The sequence below is a fragment of the Tachysurus vachellii genome, chromosome 9 (assembly GCF_030014155.1).
Source record: "Tachysurus vachellii isolate PV-2020 chromosome 9, HZAU_Pvac_v1, whole genome shotgun sequence".
NCBI classification, from domain to species: domain Eukaryota; kingdom Metazoa; phylum Chordata; class Actinopteri; order Siluriformes; family Bagridae; genus Tachysurus; species Tachysurus vachellii.
In genome coordinates, this window is record NC_083468.1 from 23,711,455 (window position 1) to 23,732,277 (window position 20,823).

General features: G+C 36.9%; 2 protein-coding genes across 2 annotated transcripts; one reads left to right on the forward strand and one right to left on the reverse strand.

Annotated features, from left to right (window-relative positions):
• Positions 1 to 845: 845 nt before the first annotated feature.
• LOC132851699 (uncharacterized) lies at positions 846 to 10,491 on the forward strand. Its single transcript, XM_060878683.1, has 4 exons — positions 846 to 1,215; positions 5,721 to 5,832; positions 7,541 to 7,633; positions 9,185 to 10,491. Exons 1-4 carry the CDS (start codon positions 1,039 to 1,041, stop codon positions 10,489 to 10,491), a joined length of 1,689 nt encoding a protein of 562 aa, XP_060734666.1. The 5' UTR covers positions 846 to 1,038.
• A 7,103-nt stretch (positions 10,492 to 17,594) lies between these two features.
• c5ar1 (complement C5a receptor 1) lies at positions 17,595 to 20,569 on the reverse strand. Its single transcript, XM_060878308.1, has 2 exons — positions 20,455 to 20,569; positions 17,595 to 20,111 (listed from the first exon to the last, which is right to left on the reverse strand). Exon 2 carries the CDS (start codon positions 20,104 to 20,106, stop codon positions 19,027 to 19,029), a length of 1,080 nt encoding a protein of 359 aa, XP_060734291.1. The 5' UTR covers positions 20,107 to 20,111; positions 20,455 to 20,569; the 3' UTR covers positions 17,595 to 19,026.
• Between the last annotated feature and the right edge of the window lie 254 nt (positions 20,570 to 20,823).

The following is a 20,823-nucleotide window of genomic DNA, read 5'->3' on the forward strand; positions in this document are numbered from 1 at the left end:
CATTTTTTAACTCCAGTGTCAGTGGTTTTTACAGAACTAATGCTGTAGTATTTTTTTTTAACAAGACAAGCTGCATTATTCAATCTTATTAACAAGAGACATGTCAAATAATCTATATCATAAATATCCATCAGGAAATGTTCTATTAAACAGCGACATGGAAAACTTTTTTGGGAGGAAAAGTTATATTTAAGTGTTTTGTAGCAGAGTGAAACATTAATTTAAGGAATTTAAGTGGAAGTGTAATGTACATGTAATTCACATGTAAGTGAATATGAACTTATTTTTTGGTGGTAAACAAATATATTAAATAATCTAAGAATAACTAATATATATATATATATATATATATATATATATATATATATATATATATATATATATATATATGCTACAAAACATTATATATATATATATATATATATATATATATAAAACCGTGCTTTATTTTATTTTTTTATTTTATTGATTAATTAATTACATTTATTTTAACTAATCTAACTAATTAATTTAACTGAATTACTGGCAATGCATTATTAGATCATAATTTACATAATTGATTTTATGTCATTACATTTCATATTTAATCTATTTATGTTGTTATTTATATGATAGAATATAGAGAGACTTCGTTCATTCATGCGCGTGGTGGGAAAAACCTGGGGCCGCACGCGCTGTATGCAAATTAAACGCTGGATAAGCTAATAGGAAGCAGTCGCGCTGGATTACGTTCACATATTCATGATTGCAGCAGGAGCTCGCATCCAATAGCAGGCGACTTGGGATGAATATTCAAAGATTCAGTCGACGGAGAGCGTCGATTTCATCGTGCGTCTGGATGAGAGGCGTGAGAGCAGCGCGTACTGCTCAGTTGACGTGGAGAACAGCTGGAGAAACTAAAAAAAGACGCTTTAAGCTGTGGCTAAAGGGATAAAGATGTTTTTTGGCGTTTTGCAAAGGCGTTTCACACGAACCTGGTGTTGGAGTTAATGAGATTTACATCGTTTTGTTGATTGAGGAAAGCAGTTCTGTGTCCTGATGCACCGCGGAATTTCTCTCCACATGACGAGCCGCAATAATAAGGAGCTCCTGGAGGACGTCGTGTACAGCTTGTGGGAGCTGGAAACCGCCAGACGGAGACAGGAGAGACTGGTGCTGTGCGTCCTGGCAGATGGAGACACCGAGAAAGAGCACGAGACTCTGAAATGGCAGCAGGTCGGTATAGAAAACATCTGCATTCGGTTTCGTGTGAGTATTACTGGTGTAGGAATAAATAACAAATAAAATGGAACATAAAGAATTCCTAATGTATGCATACATCTGGAGAACATGGTGCGTTATTAAGGTAGTTAAACCTCTCCGGCGCGTAAAGGTTGCGTAAACATTTTAGGCAGGTGCTGAAGCTAAGTGCATGAATCTAATTAGGGTTTTAATTTGATCTTTTCTGTCTCGATTATAGTTCAAACGCATTGCATCCCCTGCCCCTTTGTAATGTGTGAGGCTATTTTGACAGCTGGAATTGATGCGTCTTTGGGATGGGGGTGGAGTTTGGACCCATTTTAATGGTCCATTGTTCCTTTCTAGTCAACTTACAGATATCGAAACACGCAGTATTTCATATATATATATATATATAAAAAAAAAGAAAACAAGAAAGAAAAAACTTGTCTGTATTTTTATTTTTTATTTTTTGCAATGCGTTTACACAGAAAAGTGCACTATGAACACCTGCAAGCTGCATGCAGCATAGACTTACAGTCATCTGTGCATCTGTGAGCAGAAGAAACACAACACATGTTCAAAAACAAACAAACAAACAAAACAAAAGCAAGTTATAGAACCCAGTCAAAACTAAATAGCAAAATCAATACATTTGTTAAAAAAAAAAGAAATGCTTGCAGATGAATAAACCGCGCTTCTGTACAACACAGCACGTGCAACACTGACGTCACTCGCACACGCTTCACTGTGGCCCTTTGAGAGAAATTAAATAATGAAATAATCAAATAAAAAACATCCCACCCCCTGTTCCCCCGAGGCCCCGCCCCCATTTCGGTGGATCAAACAAAAGACGAGTGGAGTGGAATACTAATGAGCTGCACTCTATCTCTCACGGGACAGCGCGAGCCCCGGAGTCACGAACCCTTTGATCCCGAACCAGCAATGCTCGAGAAACGTCAATCAAACGTGTTGTCACTGGCACGTGCCACAGGAAAACTTATCACACTCAACAAAATCAACACACAGTGAGATTACTTATTATATATCAGGTTTTTTGTTTACTACAATTCATTCCTTTAAATAATTGTAGAATAAATAATAATAAATAATGATTATTTGTAGAATAAATAAATAAACAAACAAAATAAAAAAAAATAAAAAAACACTTTTGAAACTTTTTCATTGTAACTTTGAACAATGTTTTAAACTCATGGTATCTTAAGTATGTAATCTAGTGAACCATCATTAATGTATTCAATGTTAGAGATTTAAGCACTTATGTACGTCGCTCTGGATAAGTGAGTCTGACAAATGCTGTAAATGTAAATGTAAATGTAAATGTATTTAGAAACAAAAATCTAAAGCACAAAGAAGAAGAATATTAAGTAAATATGAAGAATGTTTGTTTTTTCTTTAATGTGCCTTCCCCCACCTCATGATTTATTTATTATTTTCATGCAGATTTATACATACATACATACATACACACACACACACACACACACACACACACACACACACACACACACACACACACACACACACACACATATGCAGCATATTTCTAAATGCATATTTATAAATATATATTAAGTGATTGTTTTTATGTTTTATGTCTGCAGATTTTAAACTTATTTGTCATTCTCAGCCTTTATTTCTGTTTATTGTGCTTTTAGACAGCAGTAGACTCAGACTTTCAAACTGGGAGATACATGCTAAAAATCCTAAAATATTAAAACCTTAATAATGTTTTTGGCTTGACGTTTCTATGTGCAACAGAAGGGCTTTCCAGTGACAATGCCTTTATTGTACCTAGCTTTACTTTAGGCAAGCTGGGAGATTACATCTGAAATGTGCATCATGGCGCAGACAGCGTCACAGTGTCATGTAATCCTGTTTAATTCATTGAATTAGCTCATTAGCACCATGTGAGCTGAGCCTCAGTGTGTTGTAGGATTCATAGACCTACATTTCACATTTAGTCATTTGGCAAAATTACAATACAGCTAAGATGATAAGACTTAAAGAGATGCTCTGTCTCTTAATGCCAGTGTTTAAATGTTCTGATCAGAGGCCTAGAGTCGTAATAACTGATTCACTGCTGGGGTAAAAATAAATGAATGCAGGTGAGGCAGCGTTACACGCAGAACCTGGTGGCATTTGTCAGAGGACTAGACTGCTGATTATACGGAGAAAACATGGCACAGAGACCTTTGTGTGTAGTGTGTGCTACTTCCTGTGTGTGTGTGGGTGTGTGTGGGTGTGTGGTCTTTTTATATTGAAATAAATTTACATTTGTGTGTGTGTGTGTGTGTGTGTGTGTGTGTGTGTGTGTGGTGTGTGTGTGTGTGCGCACACCTTGACACAGTATATGAAGATTAATTTTGGATAAGTCCTAAGGGGTCTCAGAGGGAACAGAGGGCAGCTCTGAGCTGCAGGCTGTTTGCGTTTGATTGCAACATCATGGAGATTGAATTCCACTTTCACTGAAGCACAGTATGAGATTCAGTTGTTCACTTTAATTCTACAAGCCTTCATTTAATCAATCGACTGAGAAGTCAGAAAAGACACAAGCCTGGCAAAAGCGATTAACACAAAACAAAAACATTAACACACAAAGACCTGGTCTCACTCCAGCTTCTCTTTCCCTTTTCTCTTTCTTCTTTGTCTTCCTCTTTCATTCTCTGCCATCCATCACTTAAACACGTTGCCATGGATGCACGTCAGCATTAATACAGTCATGGTCACGTCGAACATTAGAGGCTGTGAAATTCGGACTGAACAAGATGTCACAAACTTATCCAAGATAAACTTACGTACGTGTTCAGGACAGAGATTGTGTGTGTGTGTGTGTGTGTGTGTGTTCATAGGGATTCAAATTGAGGATTTATGTAAATGAAGACTGTTTCAGACAGATAGTGGGCTTAGGGAACAAATCAGTTTTCCTATCGCTCTGTAGGCTGCAGATTTTAAACTCATTTGTCATTCTGAGCCTTTATTTCTGTTTATTGTGCTTTTAGACAGAAGCAGATTGTTTCTTTGAAATTGAAATTTAGACTCACACTTTCAAACTGTGAGATACGTCCTAAACACTTTAATGATATAAATAGACAAATGCATGTAAAGTTAAATGAATTGTAAATCTAAAATCTTGAGCTACTTCAAATAGATTACAAGCAGCTGCGAAATCAATTATAATGGAATTTATTTTGAGTCCAACTTTACTTTCTCTACAGAGGGCTAAAGATAATAAGCCACTTTTAAAGGCACCTTAAATCGAGGGAGAGAGAAAGAGAGAGAATAAATGAATATATGAATGAATGTACGAACGAATAAACAAACAAACAAAAACAAAAGAGTGAAAAAATACAAATAACAAACGAAACAAGCGAGAGAATAAAGAAAAATATTCACTTGTGTAAGTGCTGCATAAATGGAAAACAAATTACAACTTGACAATTAAACTGGACTGAATGCACGAGAGAAATGAAAATGAAAAAAATAATTAAGGAACCAAAATGCAAGAAAGAAAAGAAGAGTGCAGACGGCAAAAATCTGCAGATTGAACAGTGTTTAATTCTTGACGTATTAATATGTTATTTAGTTTAGACGTAGTTATGTATGTTACATGCTTTGTGTCAGTATTCATGTTATTTAATACACACAGATGCTTAACATAAGGCAAGAAGATCTTATTATTAATAATAAGATAGATAGATAGATAGATAGATAGATAGATAGATAGATAGATAGATAGATAGATAGATAGATAGATAGATAGATCATTAAACTAAACCTTTAAGAAAATCATTTATTTAATGTAAACATAAAAATGGAAAATTTTCCACACTTCTTGTTGTGGTTTAAATAACAGATAATATACCACACACATACACATACACACACACACACACTCTCACACACACACACACACATCAAACAATAAGCTCCATCTTCTTGTCTGCTCAGACCACATGGATGGATTTCACCACATCTGTTTTTTTTTTTTTGGTTGTTTGTTCATTATTGAAATCACAGAAGCACTTTGCTGACCAACACGTATATTTTACTGTTACCAGAATGATCACTTTTAATACCTTGTCCTCATCCAGAGACATCGTTTCCACTAATTAACCAGAACTGCATGGAGAAAGTTAATAAATTATGCATTGCCTTAATAAGAATGCAGATCATGATTGGATTTTCTGCTTTCCAAAGATGGGAGATACTCAGGATAGATTTCCTTTTCACAGCTTTCACTAATTCAATAATGATTAGGTGGATAATAAGAGATAGAATAAGAGAGAAAGTGTGTGTTAAATGTGTGCCAGATGGAAAAAGCTCAGAGTCTTGTGCAGTTTCTGAGACTTGTGCAATTTATACGACACTTGTGTTAAGACAAATTAAATCAGATTTGTAAAAGTCCAGAAAACACATGGACTAGATCTAGGATTACAAACCCTGACACTCATCTGCCTTCATTATGATGTGTATTGTAGAAGCAGCTCCCGGATGCCCCCGGTGGTGTGATGGCGGTACTGCAGCAGCACCTCAGTGAGATGACAATGCACTCCAACACAGAAGGCAACCTGGACCACATGTCGAGCTCAGGTGCTACATCCAGACGCACATAAACATGCATTGTTGAGGTTCTCATTGCTACCTAGAGGGAAATTTACAATGATATAGAAAAACAATGGCTACAAAACAACCACTTAAGCTTTAACAACATCGCTAGATAATAAATATAAAAATGTATTATATAAAGAAAGAAAGGTCAAAGAAACAAGACAGCGTGTGTAGTTAACCCAAACGATAGGGCAGTGTGTTTTATTCATCACTTCAGTGAATACAGAATTTTTGAAAGCCAGTGTTGACATATAAAATCACCAAAACAAACACGCCCCTAACCCAAATGGGCCCCACCCCTGTATTGATAGCTCCGCCCACACATACATACGTAACCCAGGCAACTAATGGAAAGAAATGTCTTTATCATAGCTGAAGGGAAGAACAATACGATTGCAGATAAACAAACAAGCAAAAATGACACACAAGCATAATCATGTAAAGGACAAAGACATATATTAGTTCTGTGTAACAAAGAAAAACCAACGTTACTCACCTATCGAGAAGGAAAAAAGCGCCTCGGCGTCTTAAGTAAAGTTGGTCACATATTCACAGATTGGAGTTTCCCGAGTCAATAACTCCTGAGCTAAATGCTGTTACTACACAAAACGTGGTTGTAGCTGCGTCTCTACATTACTACGATAGAAAAGAGGTGTTATTTGTGTAGTAACAGCGTTTAGCTCAGGAGTTATTGACTCAGGAAACTCCAATCTGTGAATATGTGACCAACTTCCTGCTCCTTCAGTTCTCTCCAGCACTGGAAAGCTGATCCTATATTAACACGTCCTACTTCTTACCTTATCGTAAGTCTTTCTTCGCTTTCTTTCTTTGTTTTTATCCTCCAAGTCAATGTTAAAACCACTTTCTGCTAATGTCACACATGCGCACTGAACACTCTCTCCGCCGCATATTGACAAGCCCCGCCCCTTTCTGCTCATTGGCTACACGTTTGTTTTGATTTTTGTTTTGATTTTTGTTTATTATTCGGCCCGAATCAGTTTTCTGAAGCATTTCTTAAAAATCGGAGACCCTGCCTTTAATGAAACACACTTTTATACACATTTATAGTTCAGTTTAATGCTGTGAGGCTTCAACGAAACAAGTTTGTTCCTGTAATCACCTAGGTTTAGTTTTTTATTTTTTTTTTACCTCAGAAAGCACTGACACTGGAGATTTTGTCAATAATAAACATCACTTCACAGAAAACATTCAAACAAGTTACTCTGAAGCTTAGCGTTCATCTGCCATATACAGTAAATCCCTGTGTGTTATTACTGTAGAAATATAATAGAAATGATACCATAGAATTGATCATGTATCGTTAAACTTTAATCATTAAAATGTGATTTTCATTACATCCAGAATGACTGTCTGTGGTATAAACCGTAATAAAATACAAGTCTTAGTAGATACACACAAGCATTATTTAGACCCAAGCTGCTGCTTTGTGCTTGGCACTTCAATATTAAAATCATTAAGAAGATTGATTTTTCCTTCAGCACTCTACCTCTCTTCTTTGTTATGTTCACTTGCTTCACAAAGTGCAAACTGCCTCATCAGAGGATTAAAAAAAAGGCTACATAAAGTGTACAAGCTCAACATGGAGGAAAACATATTGTATTCATGCTGTCTTTATTGTGCAATGTGAAATCGTGTTGGACATCGGATGTACGGTTGTGTGTCTCCTCAGGTTCTTACGAGCAAAGTGAAATTCAGTCTTCATTAAGACAGTCGAGATCTTCTCCAAGTCTTTCTTTCTACAACCACAGAGGCAGATCGATGGGTCAGTCCGTACACCAGATATTCACTAATCCTCCTTTTATACACACTGAGCTCACTGATTATGATTACTCTGCTATTACATTCTCTTTACTGGTAATAATCTGTTTAATCTGCTAGTAAATGATGTTTACGCAAAGAATAAAACAGCACTGAGTGTGTGATTATAGGAAAATCATCAGTTACTGGGTAATGTGAAGTAGATTATGCTCTAATCCTGTAGTGTCCTGAAGTGTTTGATTACTCTAATACTACACCAATTTGCCAACTTCTGTTTTTTATTCATTACAAATACATAATATACTCTTTATCCATATATAGTATATAAATATCAAATTACATTTAATGATATGGAACTTCCTGTTATAGGAGCTACAATATATACACTCCTACTGTCGGAACTTAGAGCCCGCCTCCAAGTGGACATATCGCAGGGTGATTTGTACTTATAGACTTTTAGCCAAATATCAATTATTTTAATTAAACTTCACTGATAGCACTAACATTAATACAAATAAAACAATGAGAAGACTCTTCAGACCTGGATGAGAATGAGCAAACTTCTTTATTGCAGCCAACCAGCCAACAATTCCATTGAGCTCAAGGAAAAATGTCTAAGTTAAAAGTAACAAATAAAAACCCAAAAGAGCATTCCCTTGCAACCCAAAAAAGATGCCCCCCTCCCCAAGAACATCACCTCAATATATGCTCTGGTGCCTCTAGGCACCTCCTATTTTAATTTACATACCTTACATACAATTACCCATTATTTCTCAAAGTTGCCCTCAAAGCCCCGCCTAATCATTTACCTAACTTCTCAGAATTCCCCTTATTTTCCAGAATTACCTCATACGCCTCCTAAGTGACCTAATGTCCTGTTTTTCTGATTCCTTATTTCCCAGACTCAAGGTCTGCTCTTGGATATTTCTGTATGTGGATCTTCCTGTCCTTGTTAATTTCCTATTATTTCCAACCTTCTTCGTCATTTGTCATTGTCCCCCCTCAAGTCATGCTGACACTGGAGACTCCTTCCATAAAGGTTATATAAACATTCCCAAGTAGAAAAGTTCCCCATATCAATGATTATACATTTGTCTTTGGTATCGAGTCCTGCTGAAGGATCTGTTACTAAAAAACAATAATGCATTAAAGAGAGTACATTCATTTAGTGTGATTTACCCTGCAGTTATTGGCAATATTGTCAAAGCTGCAGCTACAGAAAATATATCAGTATCTCCTACATCAGGTCTATGAGGGGATGCGTTAGAGTCGAGCTGCATGATCTATCTTTTGTTTATTTTTTTTCATACCACATGAAAATGCCACAGTCAAAATGAAACCTCTAAAAAGAGACTTTTGATGAATTGCAGCGTTCATACGAGCTGACAAGCGTGAACAAGTTTGGTCAGAATAATGCAGAGTAGTTTCTTAACAGTATAAAAAATATACTGCTTAATACCTTGTAAGGTATATTAAAATTGCATTAGTTATAAATATATGAAAAATCTCAGTTTTGATCTAGATAGTAATACTGAATTTCCTTCCCTTTTCCCAGAAGACACGTACATGCAGGACTGGGAGGGTCAAAGGCCACGACACTTGCATGCTTTTCTGCCCCGTTCACTCTCTGCCCCGTACTCCCCTTTAGAGGGCATCGCAGAAGGAATTGAGGATGCCGAGGATGATGACAATGGATCGCTGTGGTCAAAAGGTCAAACTCCAAATGGAGAGGACGTGAATAAACCTGACGTGGCTCCCATTATTCATTTAAATGAGGATAGTGGCCCCATTGGGATCCATTGTGATCATCAAGGTCCCACTGTCGAGGTGGATGAGGGCCCCACGGAAGAAGACATTCAGCAAGCCATGCGTGTGGAGACCTATATTTTGGGTCTTCTACAACGCTATAGCCTCAACCAAACACTCTCCTCTACAGAAGTCCTCAGTTGTGCTCCTGATCACTGGCAAGAACTACATTCTTATCCACCTGACTACTGTGATCAAGCTGAAAATTCAGAGTGGCAAAAATGGGAAATCTTTAGTGATGAAAATACATTACAGGATAGGTACTATGTAGGAAATGAGACTGATCTCTTCTCACAGGCTTGCAAAGATCCAAGCTCCTCCATAGACTTACCCACTATTGTGGCTGATATAGATTCACACTGTATTAATCATCCCTGTGTTTCTTTACCTTTAACTTCTGAATCGCCCAAGCAAGACTGGACACCTATATCTCTGGAACTGGCACATCAGCTGCCCTTAGGCAGACTGTATCAGGAGGAAAGATGGTCATCGGTCGGGCAGAGGCATATAAAGACAACCAACCAGTCTCGATCTGAAGGTAGCTTCCAATCGCAAGGATTTACCAATGAACCAGAGCATGGCTATCACACAATGGGGTGGGATACAGACATACACAGTTTCAGTGAAGATTATATGTCCAGTCAGAGACCCTGGAGCTCCACGGTGGACCTCAGTCAAGAAGAGAAGGCGACGTTGCTCAGAGCAGAAGAACGACTGCTCAGAGACACACACCTACCTTTTCAGATCAGCCCATATTTGTGTACTAAGTACACTGAGCAGGACCACCACATTGGGAATGACTCAAATGCTAGAGGAACTCAGGGAGAAGGATCTGACTCCAGTTTGAGTGAGACATGCTCCCCAGCTTCCAGCTCAAAGTCAAGTGACTCAGATGACAGTGGGGGCCTTGTCTGGCCTCAACAAGTGCCCCCATATGTGCCTTCTTTCTCCCAGAATGCACCTACTGCTATAGTCAGGATCAAAGCCTCGCATGCACTAAAGAGGAAGATCCTGCGTTTCCGCTCAGGCTCACTAAAGGTCATGACCACTGTATAGTCTTGGGCATTTGAGATTCATTTGGTATATGCTGTGCTTCCGGTGTTGGTGTCTGGTATTAGAAAGTGGAATCTGTCCACCCAAAGCTGGATTTTAATATATGTCCAAATTCTGACCTAGTTGAATGTTATGGAAACTACTGTACAATTTACAATGCTGGCTAAGTATGGAAACTTGAGAACACACAAACACACTTTTGGATTCTCTGGGTGAGAGACTTGTTTTCAACAAACTTTCCCTTTTGTTTTTTTAGTGATCAAGACCAAACTCATATTCCTGACTTGCGAATATTTAATCATGTGCCGGGTGTCATGGTACAGCAGTAGGTATTGTTGCTGCTATGTCATATCTAAATGTGTTCCCTATGGCAGTTGTAGCCCAAACAGGTAAGGCCCTGGGTTGTTGTTGGGGATTAAAGGCCCAGTAACACCAGGTTGTCACTGTTGGTTTCTTGAGCAAGGCTTTTAACTCTCTTTGCTCCTGAGGTGCTGTATCATGGCTTTTGAAGCTGAGATGTGCAAAGAAAAGAATTTCACTGTGCTGTAATGTATACTGTATATGACAAAGAAAGGCTTCTTCTTCTTCTTCTTCTTCTTCTTCTTCTTCTTTTGTTATCCCCCACATAATAATGCTGGTCAGTGGACTGTCTCTCTGCCATTGACTGGTATCCCCTCCAGGCTATATTTCCACTTTGCACACAGTGTTTTTGGGATAAGCTCTACATTAATCACAACCCTGCGAAGGAAGTTAAAAGACAAAAGAATGAATGAAGACAAAAGTATGAGTGAGGATCACTAGTCCTAAGATGGACATAACACTGAACGATACCATGTCGCATCTTACTCAAAACATATCCCTGAACTTGGATAATGGCTAAAGATAGTTCTTCTCTTTGGTGCATATCCTAGATAGAATAACTTCAGGAAGCAAGAAGAATTTTGTGTGTTTAGATTCAGACTTACTTTAGTGCATTTCATATGAAGTGCCTGAAGTGGGCCACTGCAGGTAATTAACCACCTGCTCTACTTTTCCCCCCATTTTTTGTACTGTTTATCTTTGTACTATGTAACACTATGTCAAGTTAATTCCGAATGTTTTCTCTCATAACCTTCTTTTGTAAAGAATGTAATGATGTCCCCTTGACAAGCCATATGGAGTTTAATGTTTATACTACATGAGATCTCCTAACAAGATATGCATTTTGCTCTTAAGGGTTGCAAATCTCACACAAGCATGGATTTATTACTGAATTTAATTAACCTGAACTCTTCCAACACATAGGTATTTGTGTCATGGGGATCCAAAAGAACAACTCCAGTAACCTTTTCCTGTTGTCATGAGATTTTATTTCCTACCCAATCTGGACACCCTGAAGTTATTGCTAGTAATGAGTAAGAGGTCACCTACAGTAAAGACACCTAATGTTATTTATTTGCAGGTAGAAGCTCTATGGTGTGTGAGACATGATCTCCAAGCTCCAGGTCAAAGTCATATGACTCATACAATAGCAGGAGCCTTGGCTGGCCTTGGAAAGTTCCAGCATGTTTGCTTTCTTTCTCACAGAAAGTAAGTTGATGCCTTTGAATAAACCTTCAGCAGAAAGTCCTGAATGTCCAGAAAATCAAACTTATCTGGAGTTGTTCTTTAAGTATGAGCTTGATGCCACCCAGTGTATCAGTTGAATGTAAGTTGTTGCTGTCTTGTGATAGCACTGCCGACCTCCATGTGAGAAATAGCCATTCTGAAAGCTGTAAGAATCTGTACATTTAAACATAAAACAAATGTTTAAAACTATTTCTGTGAATGCGCTCTGTCACAAAGTTTTGTACATAATGAAGTATTGTCTTGCCTGCTGTTTTTATTCCAGCATCTTTGCATTTTAGATGCAGATTTTTTAAGTATTTGGAAACGCTTTCTGATTCCCTTTTACTGCATGATGATAATAAAGCTTTTATATTATCAACCCTTTTCATTACACATCTTGACAATGAATAGGACACAGTGTCATGGAAATTCTTCTGTCAAAAAAGCTCTCAGAGTCTCAGTTTAAAAGCCAACAGAGCCTGAAACAACCTTGCCCGCCCCTACCCTTATGTCTTGGGGTGAGATTTTAAAAACATGGTTACACACATCCGATCGTGTCTGTTTTGATCTATGTACATTACAATGGTGCAACTGAACTACAGCATTGATTGTTTTTTTTATGGTCTAACCTGATTCCTGACTTGTGCTGAAACCTTCACATTCACACTGAGCATCTACACAATGAACAGAATTAAGTTATGGCAAAATGCCAAAAATATCAAATTGATTTATTTTCTATGTTATATATTTCCTATGCAATGTTGCATATTGCACCAATTTAAAAAAAAGATTCTTTGATTGTTTTACAGATCTGCCTCTACTACAAACTTTTTTCTAAGAAAGAAAGAAAGAAAGAAAGAAAGAAAGAATTTCTAAAACTAGATTTGTAAAGTTCGTCGCAACAAACTTTGATGTTGGCTTCGACGGTGCAAATATTCGCAAAGGCCGGTGCTTTTTGGAGGCGAGTGGACATAAGGGTCAGTGTTACTTTTGGAGGCAAGTGGACAGAAAGATTGTGAAAGCTACTGGACCACTAGGGTGCCAATACTTTTGGAGGCGAGCGGACATGAGCATGTGATGTGATCCGAAAACCCGTGAGGCAGTTCTCCTCGATTTTTGATGTCACATATCCATGTTGTGCAAATTTTTGATTTTCATGTGACATCACGTGACGTCACGTGACGTGAGCAGAATACACGTGAGGCAGTTCCCCTAATTGTGCTGAGTGTTTTGATATGTCACATGTCCATGTTGTGCTAATTTTTTTATTTTCATGTGACATAACGTGACGTCACGTGATGTGACCAGAATACACGTGAGGCACTTCCCCTCATTGGGCTGAGTGTTTTGATATATGACATGTCCATGTTGTGCTAATTTTTGGGGGCGGGGCTACACGTGACGTCACGTGGTGTCGAGTGCCGTCATCAAAATACCTGTGAGGAAGTTCCCCTCGTTGTTCTGAGTGTTTTGATAAAAAGTTTTTTGATTTTGCATATTTTGGGGGCGGGGCTGCTGCACAACCGAAAGACCAGTCAGTACACCAATTTAAAAGTTTGTTCAGAGTATCACCCTAAAGGAGCTGGCCGAGTTTGGTGTAGATAGTTCGAAAGCTTGCCGAGTTATAAACCTCCAAAATTTATAATGGGAGTCTATGGGAAAAAAGGCCACTTTGAGACCCGGTACCGGAAGTACCGGTACTCGGATCGCTTAGAAAAGAGCACACCTCTCCTCAATGAGCCGGTCGATTTGACATGTCATTCATGGGTCTAGGACAAGTTACACGCCGAAGTTTTGTCCAGAAGAGTATGCACAATAGTAAGAATGTTGCTTTGCAAGCACCATTAATAAAAAGATTATAACGGAAAACAGAATGTTGGCTTCTACAAAGCCAACATAATAAACAAACCAGATATTTAAAATATAAAACAAAGATGCAGAAGATAGTATTTTTTATCATTTAATTAAACATATACTAATATGTTTAACAAATAAAACATTTTTAGCATTTGCCACAAACCCTTTTCCAGAGAAACTTAAATTTTATCTAATTTTATATACCAGTGAAATTAAAGGTAAAGGGCCTTGCTCAGGGGCCCAGAAGTGGACACTTGGTGGACCTGGGATTTAAACTCACACCCATCCAACTGATAGTCCAACACATTGGTAGACCTTACCGAATACACTACCACATTCACCAGGAATCTGAAGGATTATTTTATACATATATATATATATATATATGTATAAAATAATCATTCAGATTCCTGGTGAATCTGAATGATTGTGTGTGTGTATATAAACATATTAACTCTTGTAATGCTTAGAATGGATCAAGATTCTCACAGCACTTTTATGTTATATATTTTAACTGTTGATACTTTTATTAATATTTTCAGCATATTTTAATATTATGTAGTGTTTGATGCAGATTCGTGACTTCAGTGCATTTGTGTTCCAGGTTGTAGGTGAACAATTATGTAATTCACTTTAATATCTGGGTATATGAGAGGCAAACAAATATCGTCTTTCAGCACATATATTCATATTTGTGATTATTATTTTATTAGTTTTTATTATATTTATTATTTATGTCATTTTTTATTCTTTTTAATATTTTAATCTTTTAGTATTTATTTTTACAATTTACAATAAAGATGCAATTTTTATTATTTATTTCTTTATTTTATTATGTGATTATTATTATTATTTATTGCAAGGATGTATAAATGACACAAATAATAACGTAAAGATATAAATATATTTTAAAAATTATTTTTACAATTTGTAATTGTTTTAATGATAAAAGAAAATATTTGTACAAAAGGAATATGACTCTGAAAAAACATCTATGCACAAGATAAACAGAAATGCTGACAAAAAGAATATTTTCTTCCACATTTAAAGTTTCAGATCCATATAACAATCATATGGACATGATACTGAAATAACAAGTTACTTAACAAGCACACAGAAAGAAACATATTCTGTTTCACTAGAAACATTTTTCTAAGAAGAATTTAATTAAACGTATACTAAAATAATTGGACTACAAATTACATTTTTATAGCATTTGCCACAAACCATTTTCCAGAGCATCTTGCATTTTATCAGATTTATACACCATTAAAGGTTAAGGGCCTTGCTCAGGGGCCCAGCAGTGGACAATTGGTGGACCTGGGATTTGAACTCACAACCATCCAATGGATAGTCCAACTTATTGGTAGACCTTACCACATTCACCAGAAATCTAAATGATTATATATATATTCATTCATTCATTCATCTTCTACCGCTTATCCGAACTACTCGGGTCACGGGGAGCCTGTGCCTATCTCAGGCGTCATCGGGCATCAAGGCAGGATACACCCTGGACGGAGTGCCAACCCATCACAGGGCACACACACACACACTCTCATTCACTCACACAATCACACACTACGGACAATTTTCCAGAGATGCCAATCAACCTACCATGCATGTCTTTGGACCGGGGGAGGAAACCGGAGTACCCGGAGGAAACCCCTGAGGCACGGGGAGAACATGCAAACTCCACACACACAAGGTGGAAGCGGGATTCGAACCTCCAACCCTGGAGGTGTGAGGCGAACGTGCTAACCACTAAGCCACCGTGCCCCCCTCTTTGATGTGTATCATTTATTTATTTATTTATTTATTTATTTATTTATTTATTTATTTATTTATTTATTTATTTTGTTTGTTTGTTTGTTTGTTTGTTTGTTTGTTTGTTTGTTTGTTTGTTTCAATTGATTATCCAAATATTCTGGAGCTTATATAGTCTCATACCTCAAAATGCCTCCTAGAAATCTTTTTACTCTTGTAATGCTTAGAATGGCTCAAGATTCTCACCACACTTTTATGTTTTGGAATTTTTCTTTATAAAAAACACGTTTTGTTCTCTCATAAGTTGCAGCTCTACACATGTCCACAGTTCTCACTAAATTAAACAGAATATCTGACTAATAGCTGCTTTTTAGCCACACTTCAGTTCACAGTGTACAGAAAGTGTGAAATTTTATTTTTTATGTTTTTTTTTTCTTTGTGCAAATACAAAATACAAAAATTGTGAATGCAGAAATATTCATGGCCTATTGATGTGAAACACGGTTGTGAAACTGGTTGTGGTGCAAGTTCCCTGAAGGCTCCCTGAAGTGTTTGTGAGGGTAAATAGCAAAGATCTGGTTGATTATCAAATATATTTGGTTATAAAAAATATTCCAAAGATCTCTTGAACATTGTGTCAGTCCCTGCAGGATTTTTGCAAAGTTTTTTTTTTTTTTTTTTTTTTTTTTTTGTGATTGTTGCTTGCTTTTGCTGAGTAAATAAATAAATAAATAAATAAATAAAGCCCTGCGATGGGTTGGCACTCCATCCAGGGTGTGTTGCCTTGATGCCCGATGACGCCTGAGATAGGCACAGGCTCCCCGTGACCCAAGGTAGTTCGGATAAGCGGTAGAAGATGAATGAATGAATGAATGAATGAATAAATAAATAAATAAATAAATAACTTGCTATCTGAAATGTGAAATTGCGAGCACATGATTCTTCTTGACTCCTACCTGATTCACATGATTCACATGACTCCTACCAGTGAAGACACATATGTACTGACCTTCTTTAATAGCTCTACTTACAGTATGTTCCACACACAAAGGGATGGGGTTTTGACTAAATGTGTGTTGTGATGATGTCCCACAACCCGTCTTGGCCCAATGCTGTGGAAGATCTGTGGCCATTTTGAAAAAAAATTGCAAGCTATTCCAAATCTCACTGAGTTTGTTTTAATTTACTGCAATCAGAAAATCAAGAAATCCTGGAGGGGCCGATTAAAAAACGGATTTTGCCTCGTCGCGTCTGGTCACCAAAAGTCAGTGAAGGAGTAAAGAGGGGATTAATTAGAGAGGCACCAGAATAAATTAAGAAGTTTCACATCAATTCTTCATGAATGCCTTCGATTATATTTTTTAACTGTAGATACTTTTATTAATGTTTTCACCGTGTAATTCTCTTTAATCTGGATATATGAGAGGCATAAAAATATTGGCTTTCAGCTCATATATTCATATTTGTGATTATTATTTTATTAGTTTTAAATATTTTAAGCTTTTAGGTTTTATTTTACAATTTACAGTAAAGATGCAATTTTTATTATTTATTTTTTTATATTTCTTTTTGCATTTTATTATGTGGTTTATTATTATTTATTGCAAGACTATAAATGAGACAAATAATAACATAAACATATAAATATATTTTTTTAATTATTTTTTTTTTATCATTTTTTTGTTTTAATGATAAAAAATGTATTTGTACTAAAGGAATGTGCCTCTGAAAAAAACATCTATACACAAGATGCTGACAAAATAATATTTTCTTCCACATTTCAAGTTTCAGATCCGTTTAACAATCATATACAGTATTTGGTCACGATACTGAAATGACAAGTTACTTGCACACAGAAAGAAATATTGCAAACTTGTTATAAGCCAGAGCACAAATTTGTTCCGTCACCAGGTCAATAACTGATCAATTAATTTTATTGTTTTAGTTCATTTACATTTTTACAGATTGTCCAAGGATCTAATTTTATCCTTGTATTGTGATCAACACACACACACACACACACACACACACACACACACAATCTATTAATTGATCACACTAATGACATTTAAACTGTTCAGACATATGATGATGATGATGATGATGATGATGATGATGATGATGCTTATTAATATTTTTCTATTACCACTTTATATTAAACAAGCTGTAGGTTTTAGGATCCTGCTTAGGTCACTTCTTATTAAAAAAAAACGTTTCCTGTCAGTTGTACAGAACTTGTCAAAACTGTTGAGCAATTTCATATATTTAGAATTTATTTCCTCATTAAATAAAAAAAGTCCTGAACGAGGCACTTTTTAATCCATAACCAAGAGTCATAATCTTTAAGATTGCATGCAATTTTGCATTTGCATAAAGTTTGTATTTGCATGCATTTTGGAGTTAGAAGAAGTGTCAAAGCAGGAGCCCGAGTTTGCTCAACATCCTGTTTACTGTGTGCTCATTTTGTAATCTTAACCGAAATTTCTCCTTTTACTGCGCTAATTAAGTTAAAATTCCAGTTCAAACCAGTCTGAAAGATGAATCTACAGTAGGCTAGGTAAAGTCCGTACGATCGTAAACCTTATAACTACTGTTAAATATAGTGTAGCTGAATACATTGCGCTGCTAGTCACTGAGTAATATACATTAAGCTGAAAGACTGAATAATAAATTAAGCTGTGAGAGTAAGATGTTACAGAATGAAATTACTGTAGAACTAAACTAGAACTGAGGAAATATTTATTAAAATATGATATCACTTTATTTATTAATATCTATATGGATCATTTAAAATACATATGGCAATATATACATATATTAGCTGCATTAAAATTAGCTGCACAAACACATTATTGACACATTTGTTTTCATTTCTTCATGACTTGACATTACCTACAGTACAGTGACACTCAAGTCAAAGAGAACAGCAAAATGATTTGAAATTACAAACATGCTGAAACAGTTGCTGGAGTCAACGTGACATACCTGATCAATGATTTACATTTATTTATATATAAATTGTATTGCTGAAAGAATTCAGCCAGATGGATAGATGGATGGATAGATGGATGGATAGATGGATGGATAGATAAGCAGATGGATAATATTTAGGCAGGTATGATGTATGATGTATAGAGTGATGTATTGAAAAGATCTTTATGCTCCTCGACTGTTGCTCTGGTGTATCATTATAGCTCAGAGCAGCTCAGGTACTCTCTGTGTGACCCACAGACACACTTGCTGTTTTTTATCTATTTCTGTGTGTGTGTGTGTGTGTGTGTGTGTGTGTGTGTGTGTGTGTGTGTGGAGCAGAGCAATGTTTTGCATCTATCTCCTAGAAAGCTCTTTTTGACTGAGACCTCTGGTCTCTCCATAGTTTGTGTCGGTGATGCTCTTGGTGGTTAATGTCATACTGGTTCCTCGAGCTGGCTCCTCTGAAGCAAAGTTGAGTACACTCTTCAGGGTCTTAGTCAAGCTCTCCCTAAACCCTCTGCCCAGGCAAACATAGAGCAACGGGTTCAGACAGCTGTTCAAGTAAGCCAGGCAGAGAGCTAATGTCTGCGCCAGGTGAAGGTTTGCCTTTGTTTTGTCCACTGCTTTATTCCATATAAGCATAACAATGTCAATCATATGAAAGGGAATCCAGCACACAAAGAAAGTGATCACTACAGCTAGGATGACCCTCAAGGTACGTGTCGACCTCTCGTTTTTCTTCTTGTGTGCCCTCTTGTACACTGCCCAATGGCTGAAACAGATTATAATGAAAGGTAGAAGAAAACCAAACAGGAAACGCATCGCAACCATGGCCCAAGCATGCCCCTCATTTAAGTAATGGCCATGACACACTTTCTTCGACCCATGATCCGTTTCAACCATGTGGAAGAACTGGGGAATGGTCCCAATTAGTGCCATCACCCAGGTACCCAGACAGACCCAACGAGCCAAATGCGGCTGCCTCCAGTTCTGGCACCAAGCAGGCCGAGTGACTAGGAGCAAGCGGTCCAAACTGATGATCGTTAATATCAGCACGCTGCAGTACATAAACAGATACAGTAGGCAATTCAGTAATTTGCAGGCTGACGGACCAAAGGGCCAGTGCATATCTTGAGCCAGCGGTACCATGAGCAGGGGTAGGGATAAACAGCACAGAAGGTCAGTCAAGGCCAGGTTCAGAAACCACTGGGCATTAACTGAACGGGGCATCCTGAATCCAGTCACCCAGACGACAAGACCGTTGCCAGGGACACCCAACAAGAAGACTATCGCATAGCAGATTAGCGCAAACCAGTGACGCCAACCGAGCAGGGATATGTCAGTTTTGTCGAACAGCGTACAGTTTTTTTCACCACCACATGGGTCTGTTAGGTTGGAGAAATCATATGTTGCATAATCATCATAGTCATCCATTTTATCTGTGAGGGGAAGGACAAGAGCAGAAAGATATTTTGTGATTTACATTTTGACAAAGTTTGTATTAAATGTTAATCTGCTCTTTATCTTCTGAAACATCTAATATGGAACAGGACCTGGACTCGGCCACAGACATAAGAGTGAAGACTTATAAAAAGGGTATAAGCCAAAATAATCTATATAATCTATATAATTATAACTAAAATCTAATCTATATAATTTAATAAAATAATCTATCTTATCTATATAAATCAATATCTTTCCTTCCTAACTAAAAAAAAAAACAAAGCCCAAATCAAATCTTTTCCTTTTCCAGGTCTCCTGCTCTCAGGATCTGTTACTTACGTTTAGATGAACTGCAGAAAATTGAATAATGTGGTTGGTTGAGGTTGAATGTGGTATCAGGCTTTTGACAGGTTCAGGTTCTTGTGTGTGATCTGCAATCTTGTCTTGTGTTGTCTTCTGCAATTTGTATATATTGAGCCAGAAAGGAAGTGGCTACGTCTAAAACTACGCCTAACAGCTTTGGAACTTACGCCTTTATTGCGCCACATACCAACAGAGACTTATAAATAAACTTTTTATAAAAAACATGTAAATGTATAGTTTACTCATTAAACCTGTAAAACAATAAGAAAAAGGAAAAAGATAGATTTGTATGTGTAAAAAACTGAGAGAAAATTATTAATGTGGACTGAAAATAAAATAATATAA